Below are 17,380 nucleotides of genomic sequence, written 5' to 3' on the forward strand. Positions count from 1 at the left end.
AGTAGTGCTTTTTTTGTTTTTGTTTGTTTTAGATAGGCGTGAACACCTTTGAGACAAAAAGTGAAGTCTGAGTGTTGAAAATCAAAGCAGCTCTTAGGGACAAGACTATATACAGCAGAGACGTTATTTCAAGTCCATGATTAGTGACAAAGAAGCAAAACCTAACCCTAGAAAAAAGACATCAGAAGACACCATAATATATGGAAAAGGTGCACCAGTAAGACCTTTGGCCCTGACTTGAATTAGGCTCTTGCACAGTAACATAAATACAAGCCATGGCCCTTTCACACTGTTCATGAAGACCCAATCTTGAGCGCACATATCAAAATGACAATAGAGCACAGCTCGACCTGCAGAATAAGTAGTTAATGCGATATAAAAGGTTGGAGTTTACATACCGGTGTTTATAGAGTGTGATGCTGACATTATGTCAGACCGAGTGACTGCAGAGCTCGAAATAAAAACAGAGGCATCTGTTTAAGACTGAACTGGCAACACAGTGCAGCATCACACTCAGGAAGAGTGGGCTGACTGAAGCATATCGGCCACTAAAAACCGACGTGGCATGAGTGGGATATCAAACCATTTATGCAACGTCTGTGAAACTGCACGGTCCAGTATCAAAAAAAACAGCATCACGTGCAGATGGAGAGATGAGCTGTCCACAAATCCTTTGCCACTTTCACTGTTTTCTTTACTTTTTTTCAATTCTGAAGATTATTGAGTCCAAAAGCACCATGTATTTGAGAAAGTTTGCAAACTGTATCAGTGTGAAAAGGTCACTGCTTGTTCTTAGAAGAGAGAAATCAGAAGAATTTGGCCTGAGACCCGAGCTAATGTGACTCAGTCAGATCCTGAAAATGGTATGTACAAAATAGCCCGAAGGTCCACGTGGTCAAAATACTGCTACCTTCAGTTCACTTTCACTTTAGGCACTGCTTGCTTTTTGAATTTAAGCATTATGATTGCCACCTAATGGCTTGAGATTTTTCCCCCGTCCTGTGTGGAAAGTAAAAGTGAACTAAATTTGGAAGATGCTGAGGAAGAAGAGTGTCTGAAGGCTGGATTTCCTTCCTGTATCCTGCTTTTACACAGAGGACAAACTGATGAGGTTATTTTCAAAGCCTGGGCTTTTCTTTTGGAGGAATGTCAATATTACTCAATGAATAACATTAGTCTGTTTTTGGAAGGAAGGAGCCCTCTTTATCTTTAAGAGCAATACAGAGTCTCAACATTTTGACTAAAGGCTGCAATTTGTTTTCAGGAACACTTAGTAAGAATTTAATTTTGTTATAAACACAGAAATTTGGCCAAAATGTATACAATCAAACTCTGTATTGCACTTTAGTGGTATCCTCTCCCCTTAAAACAGCAAATAAGATATTTTTCCACAGTGTTTACGTACAGAGAACAGTATTATTTAACAGTGCTGAAGCCATACTGATTATCAATAAAGTTCAGGTTAAACACATCGCACTGTCACTCCAGCTCTTGCAGTGAGTCTAACTTGAGTCCAGGTGGTGTGTTTGCTTTACACTGATTTAGAGTTATCCCTCAGTCCTGCAGTGTAGTCTGGCTAGTCCCCTGTGAGTAAGTCAAAGTACATCAAATATATCTGAGTTCTGTCTTTGCTTAGAGTCTCAGCTGAAACCTGTATATTCCTGTAAAAAAAACACGAATTGCATAATGGATTCAGGCACCGTTGAAGTCCCCAAAAAGTCCTTTGCACATGCTGAAGATTGTATATACCAAAATCTGTAAAAATATATTGAAAAAAACAAACGCCATTGATTCCTGGTCTGGTTGTATGGGTAAAGTACAGTAATCGTGACGTGAGCGGTATTGCGTGTTTGGTCCTTCGGAGACGAGCTATGGCAACAGACAACAGAAAGACTCAAGTTAAAGATTTTACACGTACACACACTTTCACAGTCTCTCTGCTTTTTTGTATAAATGTCATGCATCATTTTTAGTGGTTTGAAAACCTAAGATTTCTATTTAAGTTCCAGACATGAGATTTTTACCTGAAAGCAGAGATCAATAGTGTGATCTAGAGAGGAGAGAGAAGGCTGTCTGTGAGAAGGAAGCTCTTTTGCGACATAGTAAAGTATTTGGGTTAGGTTAGATAACCAAGGAGTTAAAACCCATCATTAAACATGATTAAATTAAGAGGTTTTCTTTTTATAAACTACTACAAACCAAATATGATTGTTGTACTTTGCAGTCAGACAGGACCTACAGGTACAAGCTCTAACACAAAAGAAACAACAGTTAGGTTTGCTGCCCTGTGGGGGCCTTCCTTCGTTCAATGTAAATTTGAAGCTTGTCAACAGGCGTTTTATGTCAATTTGTTTTACTTATATCAAAATAAAGTCTTTGTCTGCCTCCTCCCCAGAGTCTGAGGACTTCTTGCCTGCTGCTTTGTCCTTGTCTGAGTTTGCACTTTGGTCCTTGTTCTTGGAGGAGCTGTGATCTTCAGAGTTGGTGCTGAGAGGGCTGGATCGCTGAACAGAGTCCAACATAGATCTCACTGGTGGAGATAAAAGGAGAAGAAATAATGAAGCAAGAAAGAGAAGAAAACTTTAACAGTTTTAGCTGTTTATTGTTTAGTGACTAACCCACAAGGACTGATGGCTGCTTATTTTCACCTCGGTTCTCTTTCTATATTATGGTTATTTTTGAACAGTAGGATAATGGAAAAAATAACCATGTTTGCTGCTGTAATAATGATATTATTAAGTTATAAGACTATGAAAGGAAAGCGAAAATAAAATTAAATCAAGAGAACTTGTAACATTTTAGCTATCTATGTTTGGACCTTTTAGCTCAGAGCCTCGAGCAGAAGCATAGTTAGCTTTTTTAACCATATTTCTAAACTGGCAACAGACCATTGTGACTGTGCAATTTGAAGAGTAAGATTCAGTACCATGGCATATGATTGGTTGAGTTGACATGAATGAATTTAAGCTCTGTGGTCCCACGGGAATGAAAGAAGTGGCGTTCCATATGTTCCATTAAGAAATGGAGAGAAAATTGCAATATTTTAAATATTCTCAACGGCAGCCCTACACTCAGTTAATAATACATAAACTCACTTTAGGGATTAAGATTTATGCTGTCCACAGTTTGAATATTGGCTTTGATCCTGTCTTTGTAGTTTCAGCATATTTCAGGAGCTGTACTTTGTATCTACTTTCAAAAAGAATCTCACTCCAAACTCACAACACTTTTTCTGAGTGGTAGCCTGCATGAAGTTGATTTTTCTTGCTTATTGTGATCATTATGTTGAGTCAAAATGGCAACTTTTTGCTTTTGAAATCTTGCAAAATTACATTTTTTTTTTAAAGTTTACTAGTGGTTTTACTTTGCACTACATTGACCAGCAGATCACGCTGACAACTGCAGTGCCTGGAGCGAGGCCTGGGATCCCAGATGAGATCTGGAGGAAAGTGCAAAGTGCAGAGTTTCAGAGGCGGAGCTGTTGAGTGATCATCATGGGGAACATGAGGTGTTTGGACAGTAATATGGGCAAGTTCAGTGAGATGACTGAGACCAGGGGGAAGACGGTCTGTAGTCTTCGCTTACTGGACCCACAGTGGCTTCAGGCTTCTGGTGAACTGGGACTTTAATCTGAACAGAAGTTAACATTGCTGTTTAAATGTAGTTTGAATAAACACACTGTGTGGATTCCTCCATCAGGAACAGATAACAACCAGATAACAACCAGATAACAACAGGGACTACATTTCAGCTCCTTCTTGTGTCATATTTAGATTCAAATCAATGACTTCTTTATGTGACTACTAAACTGAGCTCCTCCTTTAGGCAACTCTGGAACCTTTCCGAGTTATTTCTTTCTGTGATGTTGCATTTCATTTACTTTTTTCATATAAAGTTGAATTTACAATCATCATAAGGAATATAAAGGCAGTGCTTTACGTTTTAAATGTTGGGATCTACCCAGTATTCATGTTTGAAATGAAAACTTTTGTCAAAGGTCACTTGAAGATTGGCCACTGGACCAGGGTTTCAAATACAAACTCTCACATTAATAATTATGTGTAAGTGTTACATAATAGATAGTAGATCAAAGGCAGTGAGAGCCTTGTGAGAGCTGTGACCCGAATCTGTCAGTGTCACATCTGTCATTTTGTAGAAAATACAGCAGCGGCCTCCACGGCACGATAACAAATACGAGACCGCAGGGGAAGCAAACACTGTGTCAGATCCTGACAGCGAGATCAAACATCCACCAGTCTGTCCAACTTCACGAGGAGACAAAAAAGTAACAGCTGATGTATTTATACGGGGATGACTGACAGTTCACTGCATTTTCAGTGAGGCTCTAAATCTATTTTCTTTAATGTGTTAACATGAACAAAATAGGAGAAACGTACCTTCCTGAGTGGTTTTGTTGGTGGAGACTCCGTCCTTGCCTTTTTCCGATAGCACCCTCTTCAGTGTTGGAGGAAGACCTGTGGCTTTATGAGACACACTGCCACTGCTGGTGGAATCTGAGCTCTCATCTATGTGAAGAAAAAACAAAGCAAGAGAAAACAATCTTTAAGCATTAAGTATGGATACATACCTAACAAAATAAAACATCGCACAGAGTTTGACAGTACCTATGCTCCTGCTGCTATTCGTGGTCCTCGGCTTCTGCGGGATTGTAGGTCGAGCAGCCAGAGCAGGCTTTGCTCCCTGTGGCACCGGTGGTTTGGGACTTACTGGTCCTCCTGGGGAACTCGAGGAAGATGTAGCTCTGAGACGAGGAGCTGGCTCTGGCTTAGTCTCACCGCGTGGTGAGGTCTTCTCTGGAGAAGCAGGGTCGGGCTTACTAACAGAACCACCTGGAGACCTGCTTTCTGGAGTGGTGGGTTGAGGCTTGGCTGTTTTACACGTGTAACAATGAAAAAGAAAAATCTGTTTTTTTATTGTTTTATTGTACTGGAAACATCAAAAAGATTCTTAAACTTTCTCCTCTAAAATTTCAGGTATATGAAGAAGAAAAAAGCTCACCTGTTGTATTGCTGTCAGGTCTGTCAGGGCTGGAAGACTAGAGCAGACGAAAAAAACAAATAAACACTGGATCACTACACAAAACAGCTGAATAGTTTTAGATCAGGCTCAAGTGCACAGATGCAATTGCAGTTTTTCAGTTTCAACCATACACACACCAGGAAGCCAACCAGAAGCGGCGTACAGCAGGAGAAGCTTTAGTGCTACTGATACAAGGTACAAGACCCAGAAACCCCCGAATGATGCAAATACCACAAACCTCTCTGTGCGCAAACTTTTAGTTTAATCCCTGGTGTTGCCACACTAATTCTTCCCCCTTTGAATCAAAATACATTTTTTTCCGTTTTCTCTTTTTTCCTTTTCTATTTTTAATACACACCAGGGGAAATAAATATGTCAGAGTGGAGAAAGCAGACGGACGTGCGGGACGAGTAGTTGTATGGCTGGGAAATCTATGTAGGTAGAATATTCACAGCACTTATGTCATGCTGTGAGTCATGACAGAAAAAAATAAAATCGGCCTTCTTTTTCGTCTTAATTTTGTCATTTTGCTTGATTTCATGTTTCCATCAATTCAACTTTGCACTTGTTTCCATTCCTGCTACTCTCACCTTGCCCTCTGGCAGAGAGGCTTGTTTGTGTTTTTATGTCAACATGTTGTCAGGTGCTGTGAGCAGCCTGAGGTCATCAGGGTCCTTGCATGCCTTTGATTTTCGATGCTTCTTATTTTACACATCCTCCCAGCGGGGACGTCACACTTAGTGACTGTTGAATAAAGGAGCTTTGACAAGTGGAAGCTCATAACCTAGAGTGCTTTGAATCCAAATATGCTCTTTTTAAAAAAGCACCACCAGCAAGGGTGTACTGGGATATCGTTGATTGACTGATCAGGATCCTCTGAACTTATTAAAACTACAGTTTACAGTTTATTTTTCCATTTATCTGCTAAATAAGACTTGTTTTAAATAAACTTAAATAACACAATATTGATTAAAAATTAACTGCAGTATTATTTTCACAAGCTAAGAACAACCCTAATACCAAAACTGATGCCATGTAAGGGCCCCACCCAACTACAGAGCAATAATTAGCCACAAGGACGAATTGCTTTACATTCAAAAACAAAAACAAGTAAAAAGATTATCACTGCTCGAATATGAAAGAAGAAAAAAAAATAGGCTGTGTTTTGACAAGAAATGAGGGTATACCAAGAGGAAGGAGGAAAAAAAAGCTGTGAAAATGGCCCAGGCGAGACAAATAGGAAATCCACTAAATGAAGTGTGACAGGACAGGAAAGTCCCATTTAAAAAAAATATTCATCTTCTTTTATTGCGTCGCTTATTAAGGCAATATCTTTAGCTCAACTTCAGAGACTGGGCTTGAACCCAGGGTGGAGTGAGTCGTGACGAGTGTCAGGGGTGAGGGTGAGAAGGAGGTGAAGGGGGAGGAGGAGGAGGAAGGGCATCTGAACCAAAGGCCTTTTAAATCCAAATACAGACAAAATAAAAAAAAATGTGTGTGCATGTGTGTATACATTTATAGACAAACAATTAGCATAGACAATGACTTTAATTCCTGGAATGTGTAAATATATTTTAACGCATTTTAATCCCTGTGTGCTTCTCTACCCATTTAAAAGCCCAAACATATGAATCAACTTTAAACCGCTTCATTATATCACCAATCAAAGAAATAAGTAGAGCAGTAGCTATTTGGTTCCACTGGCAGGATGTTTGCAGGATTAGTTCGGCATGTTTATGTGTGTGACTGCTCTGTAATACATTCTTAACTCAAAGACTTTTTACTCACTAAATTAAGCTTGTATATGTGCGACAGAACTGCAGAGTTTAAGTCTTTTTGGATTTGCCTCAAGTCTTTGTCTTCATCTTTGAAACAGAGCCATCATACATATTGCTGTGCCCCATTTTCATGTACTTTGTGTGGTTTCTTTGTTTTTGGTTTAATTGGCATCACTTTACCTTGTACGCTCTTCTTTCGTGCTTGGCTTTCATCTCTGCTAGGAGCCCACTGCCCATCATCTGCACACCAGGATACCGCTTGCCTCCCTGAGGACTCCCCCTGCCATCTGAACCCTCCCAGGGTTCGTCCATGGAGTCTGGTGTCCTCAGCTCCTCTGAGCGGTCTGAGCTGCTGCTGTAGTCTGTGGGCTGTGAGCGACTGGAGGCGTCTCTGTGGTGGAGACGGAAATGTTGTCAAAAAAGCTGGGAGTGGTTACAGAGGAATATAAAAAATATATATATATATATATATATATATATATATATATATATATATATATATAATTCTGCTTTAGTCTTCATCTTCACCTCGACTTCGGCTCAGGTGCTGGGCTCTTAATTGCAACCTTCGGTGAGGAAGGCTCCTCTGGGATGACGGATGGCTGTGCAGAGGGTGATGGACCCGAGGATGTTAAAGTGGCCTGGATTTTCTCAGACTTATCCAGTTTGTCTGATTTATCCGATTTAGAGGATCGTTTGATGAGATTTAGAAATCCTCCTTTCTTTTTCTTCTCGCCATCTTGAGATTCTGAACTCTTCAGGGAACGCCTGAGAAAAGACACGACGGACAAAGGGACACATGAGAGAAAGACTTAATAAGAGAGGAGTATTAGAAATGTCAAGATGAAGCCCATTTCAACTTATGTATTCAGTGGATAAAAACATAAAGAGACAAGAGTACAGTCCTTACTTGGAATCCATCTTGGTGACTTTTTTAGAGAAGAACTCATCTACACCCTCATCCACCCTTCCCATGAGGCCGTTCTGTTCCCCATCTTGAGATGGAGTGCTGCTGATTTGCTGAAAGAAAAAAGATTTTCTGGACCATCTGACAGAAAGCAGATCAACTGCACTGGACTATATCTAAAGAGGTCTTATATGTTATTTTGAGACAAATGTAAGCTCACTAATGCCTTGAAGTAAACTTGAGAAACCCATCTTGACCACTCACTGGTACTTTGCTGGAATGTGTCTTTTTGTTCCTCCGAGGTCGGAGTTTGGTGAAGTGCTGGAGCTTTTTTTCTTCCTCAGATGGAAGCTCCACCATCACACCTGTGGGACATGGCTCCAGTTTGGGCAGCACCATAGATGGAGTGGATGGAGTGTGAGATGAAGTTGAAGTATCCTCCACATGGATGGGGACATCTTCTAGGGCTTTGTCCAGGTCAAACTCCATCTCTGTAGATTTGTAATTTTATAGGATCAAATACAGAGAAATAAAAAATAAAACCCCATCAAGTCAACTTCTTATTAACGTTATTACAGTTAAAACTACAAACTGAAAAACTCAAACTAGATATGAAAAAAAGATTTTAACTATAATAAAAAAAATAAAAACTAGATTTTTATGACACGTTAACAACATGAAATGATTTTGGGAACTTGGAAAATTGTCTTTTAAAAAAGGAAAAAACAAAGAAAGTTAACATGACTTAGCTGATGACGGTTTATTGGACATATTTGAAACTTTGCGTCTATTTTTCTAAATATTTTCCTAAATCTTGCCTCTGGCATGTGTCCTCTATAACTAAACTAAACACTAAAACTAACACAAATTTAAGTAAAACTAAAGATTTCCAACCAATAAAAACTAAACAAGAAATAAAAATCACAAAAGGTAAAAAAAAAATTAATCCAACTACAAAACTAGAATTATTCTGCTTTGTATAGCCTAAAGCAGCAAGACAGCATGATAATCTCAATTTAAGAGAACGTGGTGTTATAACATGTAAACTCAGAAATATGAAGTACTAACCAAAGGCACGAGACACTGGTCGCAGCATCCTGCTGTGGATGCTCTTCCTTTTGGATTTTGGAGTCATCTGCAGGAGGAAAAGTTACACTTGTAGCAACTGTGAACTAAAATGAAAACTTTATTTTCTATAAGTGACGAGTGGATGAGTGCTGAAGATTTTAAAACCACGTAAGCAACAACTGTGTGCAAGTACAAAAAGAGTGAACAAAAGAACAAACAGCACATCTGTCATAACGCGACACAAGCGAGCCGTTAACATGTTTTCCACATCTTATATTTCTAATTCCTTAACGTTGAAACTCAATAACAGATATTATAGCTTCCTGTGTTTAACCGTCAAGCTTATGAAGAGATAAAAATTAATATTGGGCAGAACTGAGTTCAGCTTATTGCTGCAGCCCTCCACAACAATCCCGGAGTCTTATGTGGCCCTTTAATAAATTTTTTTGTCCACCCCTTCTCCGAAGTCTTGACTGCTGCTTTTATTTACTCGTATCTCAGTGCCACAAGATGATATCGGATCTCCAGAAGCCAAATGTATATTTAACTTAGAACATATTTTAAAGAAAATAACAATATTGTAGGCCAGTTTTCTTCAGACTTGGAGCTCATACTCTTAGTTTACAAACCAAAGTATCAACTGGTTAATCTGACAAATCTCTAGAATTTTAAAGGGGTTTGAAATGTTATCTTTATTATTTATCCTTAAACACAGTGGCAGGATGAGGGAAGCTCTACTGCTTCTTTTTAAGGAAACACTCTTCATACACCAAATTGTAAAAGAACCCAGTGAGGACTGTATAGCAGGCATGCACAGGGGAGAGTGAGGGACAAGGAAAAGAACAGTGAGAGCAAAGAAAAGTGGACAGGAACGAGAATCGAGCGAGGCAGTCCACTATTACTTACACTGGTGCAGCACAGAATCTCCATGGAGCAAAGGAGGAAAAGAGAAGAAGGAAAAGAGGAAAAGATTGAAGAGAAAGGGAGACAACACAGAGTAAGGCCTAACGAAGAACAAGCGAGGAAAATGAAAGGAAGCAGAGGAGGAAGGAGAGGGAGGCAGGGGAAAGATTTAAGAAGAAGAAGAAAAAAACGTGGAGATAACTATGGAACCAGAGGAAGACAGAGGACAGGAGGACTTGCTGCTTTTCCCCACAGCAGACTGCACCAACACTTTTCTGCCAGATGATTACAGTTATCATCTTTGTTTTGCCAACAGAAAAAAAACGGACACTGCTAAATATTTCACCTCTTAACTCGAGGCCTATAAAAGACTGTTTTCACTTGCTTCTGTTCCAGTTTGGCTGGGAGAAATAATATATATTGCACTGCTGGTAGTGAACTTAAACATTGTCCTTTAATGAAAATCACTAGAAAGCATCACAGATCAAATAAGCCATGGATCACAAAGGGGATAGAAGATGCATGTAAAAAGAAAAATAATCTATATAAGAGATTCATAAAACAGAGGACAAAAGATGCTGAAATAAAGTACAAGTTATATAAAAATAGATTAGTAAATATTATAAGAACAAGTAAGAAAAAATATTACCACAAATTATTGGAGCAAAGTAGAAGTAACACACAAGAAACATGGAGGATATTAAACAGTCTAATCAAAAAGGGCTCAAAAAATAAGAATTATCCAGAATTTTTAAAAAAAGATAAAGATATTGTGCTTGATAAAACTAAAGACATTGCAAATGAATTTAATGATTTCTTTTAAATGTTGGCTTTAATTTAGCAAAAGAAATTCCAGAGTCAAGAAATAATAACGACCTAAATAAACATATTACTCAGAATGTGTCCTCCATGTTTATTGGTGCTGCAACTCATAGAGAAATAATTAACATTGTGAAGACATTTAAAAATAAAAAGTCCACTGACTGTTTTGGTATTGACATGATATTAGTTAAAAGTATTATAGAATATATAGTGCAACCTTTCGCATACATTTGTAATCTGTCCTTTCAAACTGGTGTGTTTCCCTCACAAATGAAAATAGCAAAAGTTATTCCAATCCATAAAAACGGAGAGAGATGTCAGTTTACCAATTACAGGCCAATATCACTACTCCCACAGTTCTCAAAAATTTTAGAAAAGTTTTTTGTTAATAGACTTGATAAATATATGGAGAAGCATAATCTCCTAAGCGATAACCAATATGGCTTTAGAGTGAAAAGGTCCACTTCAATGGCAGTGATGGAACTTGTTGAAGGGATATCTAATGCAATAGATAATAAGGAATATACTGTTGGTGTATTTATAGACTTTAAAAAGGCGTTTGATACATGTTAAAAGTCCGCTTGTTCATTGTAACTGTTTATACTACGTTACCCATGATGCACCTCGGTATCTGTACTTCCGGTTGGGAACGTGTTCAGCGCAGTTCTGCACAGATGAGAGGTGTGTCGGAGGATAACGTATTTACTTGCATTCCTGTGTGAGTTAATACTGTGTGCGTGCTTACCATGTGAGTATTGTAAGATGAGAGTGATGCTTGTTTGACTTTATCTGTGTAATTTGCTATGTAAGAAGCTAGTCCCGTTGCTATCGCTAAGATGCGTTTTTTTGGCCTACTACAGGCAGCCTTGTGTTCAGCCCATGTTTCATTTCATATACGACTTACTGTCAAGCATTGTGGTTGTAGGCGGATGTAACTATTTACTATGTTTATTCTCTGAATCGTTGTAATCTGCAGAGGTCTGGGTTGCCAATGTATATACGAGCCAGAAATTCATTTATGGTCTTAGGGTGCCATCTAGTGGCCATGAGGTTATGGCAGATTGTATAACATTACGCTGGAAACCCACAGTACTGTAGAAGGGGTACACTGCTATCCATAGTGGTTAATACAAATGTTTGTTTTTCTGTTTACAGATGACCACACACACCCATAGACACACTCACACCCCCTTTACCTGCATGTGAATCCTATAACGCCTCCCTACCAACGCTGTACATCCTGTTGATGTCATCTGCCACCTCCTTAGTAAAGTTATTTGAACTACATCACTGTGGAGTACCATTCCTTCTGACCGAGGACGACTCAGTTGAAGCGTGATCGGCAATCAGTGCAAACATACATTACAAGTGGTCCTTCGAGCCGGAGTTCGCCTTGGCTGAGTTAATGAGATGGCAAACCCTCGGGATAGAGGTGCATCGAATAGCCCCCGTCCAGCGCGGGAGAAGAAACTTCCGGGACATCTGGTGGACTATGAGCACAACCTAACTGAGCCACCCGAGCCATCTAGAGCTCCAAGTAGTTCAAGCAGCTCCGACTATGAAGAGGATGAGAGATTGCAGAAGATGGAATCAGTTTGGAGCAGTGTCCTCCAACTAGAGCTGGACGATATATCGAGTTTTTAAAAAATATCGATATATTTTTATACGAGATATAAGATGTGACAATATCCTTTATATCGATATAGTCTATGTTACGTTATAATTATACTTGTGGAGCCGCAAGTTTGCCTCTCTTTTGTCCACTTTCGTCTTTAAGCAACGTTACTCGGCCTCCCCTCCTCCCCCATCGCTTCACCTGCAGGAAGCGACAAGATGGACACGGCAAATCTCCGTTAACGAGTTACTGCGCATCGCCCCGTGCGTGGGGCTGGACGGCGTCAACGTGTAAGCTAGCTAACCACGCTAACGAGCTAACCACGCTAACGCCATGCAGCCCAGAGGTGCTGCACGGACTAAAATCCTTTCATTTTCTCAAAAGTTGACAGCGCGCCTTATGTATGAATTCTGGTTGTGCTTGATGACTGCGAACCGATTTTATGTGGAACACGGCGCTCAGCAATCTGTGAAAAAATGTTTTAGTACGACTTTGGTAAGCTACGGAGCTGCACCGCTTGATGGATTGTCGGAGCATTACGGCTGAGCCTCGCGGAGTGATACGTACTGTGCTTCAACGTAATATTACCCTACTGTGTATAAGGACCATAAATGGCACCTGTTAAGAGACGTGGTTGCGAAGCGGATTTCAAACTCCAGGCTGTCAGTCACGCAGTAGAAGTTGGGAACAGAGCAGCTGTGAAATCTGTCTTTGTTATTGTGCTCAGCGTCTTTTGGTTTACATTTTGACTGCACAATTGTGAGCTTTTTGTTTAGCACAAAAACAACATTGTTTTCTTTTATTTATGGAGCATTATTATTTAATAAATGCTCATAATTTATTTTTGAGTAAATTTTATGTATATCTGTTCTATGTTAATAAAAGTGCCTGTGTGACATCTGGGACACAGCTTTGACTAAGAACTCTCTTTTTGTTCTTACTTTATGGCTTTAAAAAAATATATCGAGATATATATCTTATATCGCCATCCAGCTAAAAAATATCGAGATATGAATTTTGGGTCATATCGCCCAGCCCTACCTCCAACACATGACTCAACTGCAAGTGTCTATGGAGGAAACTCGTGGGACATTACTAAAGCGGGTGGAGCGTTTGGAGCAAGCTTCTAAACCTGGCAGTCCTCTTCCCCCAGAAACAGGAGCGTTAGAACAACCCCAACGTATTTCCTCCATAACAGAAGTTGCACCACTACAACCTAGCAATGAGGTGTTACATGATACCACAGAGCCACTAACTGTGCTAGTAAGTCCCTCAGAGCAGGGCACCACAACACCTGCAAACATGCCAACGCAAGCGGAAACATCTGCTCCATCACCTCCCCGTAAAGCGAGCCTTCACATTCAGCCAGTGCTGCACCCTGCCACTTATGTAGCCGCATCGACGCCACTCAGGAGACCTGGACGATGCACTGCTGAACCCTTCTCATATCAGCGATCGGAACATCAGCCCCTGATAAACAGGCCAGGCCAGGTGCAGCTATTACATTCTGCATCCCCAGCTGATCAGCCACTACAACATGCTCATCTTTCAATGCACCAGCTATCACAGGCTGTGGACCCAGCGAGTCTGCAGCAGATGTCACATCCCGCTGCTCCTGTCTTCCAAGTCAGACATCCAGCTAATCCTGTGTACTTGCAGCAACCTTCAGGTCCACCAGCACCTGTGCCCCAGCCATCACAGTGGGCAGAAGCTCATCCCCCTGTGCCCACCATACTGCATCCTGAAGCTTTGCCCGATCCAGCTGGCAAATACTATGTTCCTTATCCCTCAGGATGTAACTATTCATCATCTTCCTCTGCTGAACACCATAATCCACAGGTTGCCACAATTTACCCAGCAGGAACGCCTCTACCAAACCTGATGGAGATGATGGTGGCATCTTCATATGGCATTCCAAAGCCTAAGCTGGTGATCTTCCGGTCGGGGAGAGAGAGTGACTTCGCCTTATTAAAGAAAGGGCTGGACAGCACCTTAGGGCCATATTCTCATCTGGGAGAAGATTACAAGTATCAGGTCCTACTAGATCATCTAGAGCATCCCAGCGCCCTACAGGTAGCCAAGCGCTACATTCACGACCGCACTCCCTACACTAGTGCAATGAGGGCGCTAGAGCAGAGGTATGGACAGCCAAGGCAGTTAGTCCAAAGTGAGCTTAGCACTATATTAAACTGCCCCCCTATTAGAGCCGGAGACTCTCAAGCTATTGAAGACCTCTCCCTGTCGGTGTCCAGCCTGGTTGGGCTTCTCAGTACCATGGATGAAGTAGCAGCCAGTGAGCTTCATTGTGGTTCACATGTGGATAGACTGCTTACCAAGCTCCCTCTGAACTACAGGGACAACTTCATCGAGTACTGTATCACCCGGGGGATCATCCGCAGTGGCAGCAGCCGAACATACAATATGTACGACTTCTCAGAATGGCTCGAACGGAAATCCCAAGTCCTTCAGCTATCCAGACAAGCCTCTCAAATGCCCCCGGACAAGCCACGTCCAGAGAAGAACCTACTCAAAGCCTCAGCAGGGCTCAAGCCACACAACAGATCTGCTTCCATCTACTACGGCCCAAATCCAGCCCAAGCCAAGCTAAAACAGGAGGGAGAATCTACAGCTCCAGATCCGACAGTCCAACCTAAGAAGAAACAGAAGTTCAAACCTTATTGTCCATACTGCGAAGGGACAGAGCATTATCTGAATGGCTGTGATGGATTCAAAAGGCTAGACCTCAAAGCTATGGCTACCTGGATTACCGAGAAGGCCAAATGCTGGCGCTGTGGCCGTAAACATTCTCCAGAGCAGTGTACTCTGAAGAAGCCGTGCAGCACCTGTGGTGACCAGCATTTGTCGGTGCTCCATGACCTGGTTGAGGCCAAGAAGTGGGACCCTAACATACTAACTGTGAGTACTAGTATGGTCTACCTAGACTATTCAAGTCACTCAGGTCGTGTTATGCTTAAGGTAGTACCAATCCAACTACATCATGGGGGCAAATCACTGGATACATTTGCTGTGCTCGATGACGGCTCAGAGAAGACTGTTGTGCTTCCAGCGGCAGTTAAATCTCTAGGTTTGGAACAGGAGGAAGCAACACTCTCACTGAGAACTATCCGTCGAGATGTAATCCAGATGAAGGGAGGCTTTGTCTCATTTCAGGTGTCACCAAGGGCTAAGCCCAAAGTGAGGTACAAAGTAACACATGCCTTCACAGCCCAACAACTGAGCCTAGCTACTCAGTCATGTCCAGCTGAACAGCTAAAGAAGAAGTATCTTCACTTACAGAAAGTCCAGATTGAGGGATTTAACCAGATCCAACCTTTGGTGCTGATTGGCTCAGATAACGCTCATCTCATCACCCCTGTCCGCCCCGTCCTTCGGGGATCGTCCAAAGGGCCAGTAGCTATCTGCACCAAGCTCGGATGGGCCATCCAGGGGCCGGCCAGTAGTATGCCTACATCTGAGGGGGACCTGCAGTGCCTGAACATGTGCCTTTCTCCTGCAGAGGCCCTGCATCAAGATGTGAAGCGTTTGTGGCAACTAGATGCTCCCCCCTACAGGACAGAGAAGGAGGTCACACGGTCAAAGGAGGACAGAGAGGCGGTAGCTATGTTGGAGACAAAGACCATCAGAGTCCCAGTAGACGGTGTCGAGAGATACGCCACTCCGCTGCTGAGAAGAAGGGACTTTCCACGGATGTGTGTCTCTCCTGAAGCAGTAAAAGGCCTCCTCAGATCCACCGAACGTAAGCTGGCCAAGAATCCTGATCTGACCCTCACATACAGCCAGGAGATCCACAGGTTAGTAGATTCTGGTTATGTTGTTAAGCTGAGCCCAGATGAGACACATAGCTCTTCCGAGTCATGGTATGTACCCCATCACATGGTACATCACAATAATAAGGCTAGGGTGGTCTTCAACTGTTCGTTTGAGTTTCAGGGGGCCGTCCTGAACCACTACCTCTTACCAGGACCTCCCTTGGGGCCCACTCTGCTGGGGGTATTACTCCGCTTCCGCCAACACCCTGTAGCTGTGAGTGGAGATATCAAAGCCATGTTTCACCAGATTCGGCTGCTCCCAGAGGATTGTCCTCTGCTACGGTTTCTGTGGAGGGATTGTGAAACTGACCGGCCCCCAGACGTATATGAGTGGAGAGTTTTGCCCTTCGGAACGACATGTAGCCCCTGTTGTGCTATTTTCGCCCTACAGAGACATGCAAGGGAGCACAAAGACACCCACAAGGACATCTGTGACTCTGTCCACACAGCCTTCTATGTGGATAACTGTTTACAGTCCCTGTCCAACCCAGAAGAAGCAAAGCAGCTCATCGACCGAATGAGAGATTTACTCATTCAAGGAGGATTCGAGATACGTCAGTGGGCGAGCAACGTGCCCGAAGTAGTTGCTCACCTGCCCGCTTCAGCTAGATCAGAGAGCTGCGAGCTTTGGCTGAACTTCAAAAGTCTCGACCCACAAGAGTCAACATTAGGACTCAGCTGGCACTGCCCGACAGATGTCCTGGGATATAAGCACCGCCCTATAACCTACTCCACGGTCACGCTGCGCAACGTGTACAAGGTACTAGCTACCCAGTATGACCCCCTAGGTTATATTTGTCCCTACACTACAAGGGCCAAGCTGATTGTACAGGCCCTGTGGAGCACAGAGAGAGGATGGGATGAGCCCATCGAAGGGAATCTACTTAAGTCCTGGCTTGAGTGGGAAGGCGAACTGTCACACCTTCAGCATGTCACCATTCCCCGCTGCTACGCTCCTTCTCACAACTCCAGCAATGTGACATACGAGGCTCACATATTCTGTGACGCATCAGAAAAGGCGTATGGGGCTGTGGATTATCTCCGAGTAATCGAGCAACAACTGCCCATCGCCACATCATTCCTGATGGCTCGCTCCAGAGTGGCCCCACGCAAACAGGTGTCAATGCCCCGGCTGGAGCTTTGCGCAGCACTCACAGGAGCCCAATTGGCCAAATTACTCCAGACAGAGCTCACCATTCTCCTGCAATCGATCTACCTGTGGACAGACTCTACAACGGTGCTGCAGTGGATCCAGTCTTGTTCCTGTCGCTATAAGGTATTCGTGGGGACTAGAATCTGTGAAATACAGGAGCTGACATCTCCTGAACAGTGGCGGTATGTGACCTCTGACCTCAATCCCGCTGATGACATCACCAGAGGGAAACATCTCGCTGACCTAACTGTCTGCAATCGTTGG

General features: G+C 42.4%; 1 protein-coding gene and 1 long non-coding RNA gene across 2 annotated transcripts in view; one reads left to right on the forward strand and one right to left on the reverse strand.

The window, feature by feature from the left end:
- Positions 1–1,195: 1,195 nt before the first annotated feature.
- Positions 1,196–17,380, reverse strand: part of LOC146698144 (F-actin-uncapping protein LRRC16A-like) — an 85,153-nt gene continuing 68,968 nt past the window's right edge. Inside the window, exons 30-38 of the mRNA XM_085473155.1 lie at positions 8,794–8,860; positions 7,990–8,216; positions 7,729–7,838; positions 7,347–7,586; positions 6,999–7,209; positions 5,020–5,056; positions 4,626–4,889; positions 4,398–4,526; positions 1,196–2,530 (exon numbers count right to left, since the gene is read on the reverse strand). Of these exons, the coding sequence (XP_085329281.1) occupies positions 2,358–2,530; positions 4,398–4,526; positions 4,626–4,889; positions 5,020–5,056; positions 6,999–7,209; positions 7,347–7,586; positions 7,729–7,838; positions 7,990–8,216; positions 8,794–8,860 (1,458 nt within the window). The 3' untranslated portion in view covers positions 1,196–2,357. The remainder of the gene's footprint in view (positions 2,531–4,397; positions 4,527–4,625; positions 4,890–5,019; positions 5,057–6,998; positions 7,210–7,346; positions 7,587–7,728; positions 7,839–7,989; positions 8,217–8,793; positions 8,861–17,380) is intronic.
- Positions 11,117–11,805, forward strand: LOC146698145 (uncharacterized). Its single transcript, XR_014922992.1, has 2 exons — positions 11,117–11,266; positions 11,674–11,805. It is a non-coding gene; the product is annotated as an uncharacterized LOC146698145 (long non-coding RNA).

This window comes from Copadichromis virginalis, linkage group LG11 (assembly GCF_057382275.1).
Source record: "Copadichromis virginalis isolate Kocher_CV1m ecotype Utaka linkage group LG11, C_Virginalis_male_GT1.1, whole genome shotgun sequence".
Lineage (NCBI taxonomy): Eukaryota > Metazoa > Chordata > Actinopteri > Cichliformes > Cichlidae > Copadichromis > Copadichromis virginalis.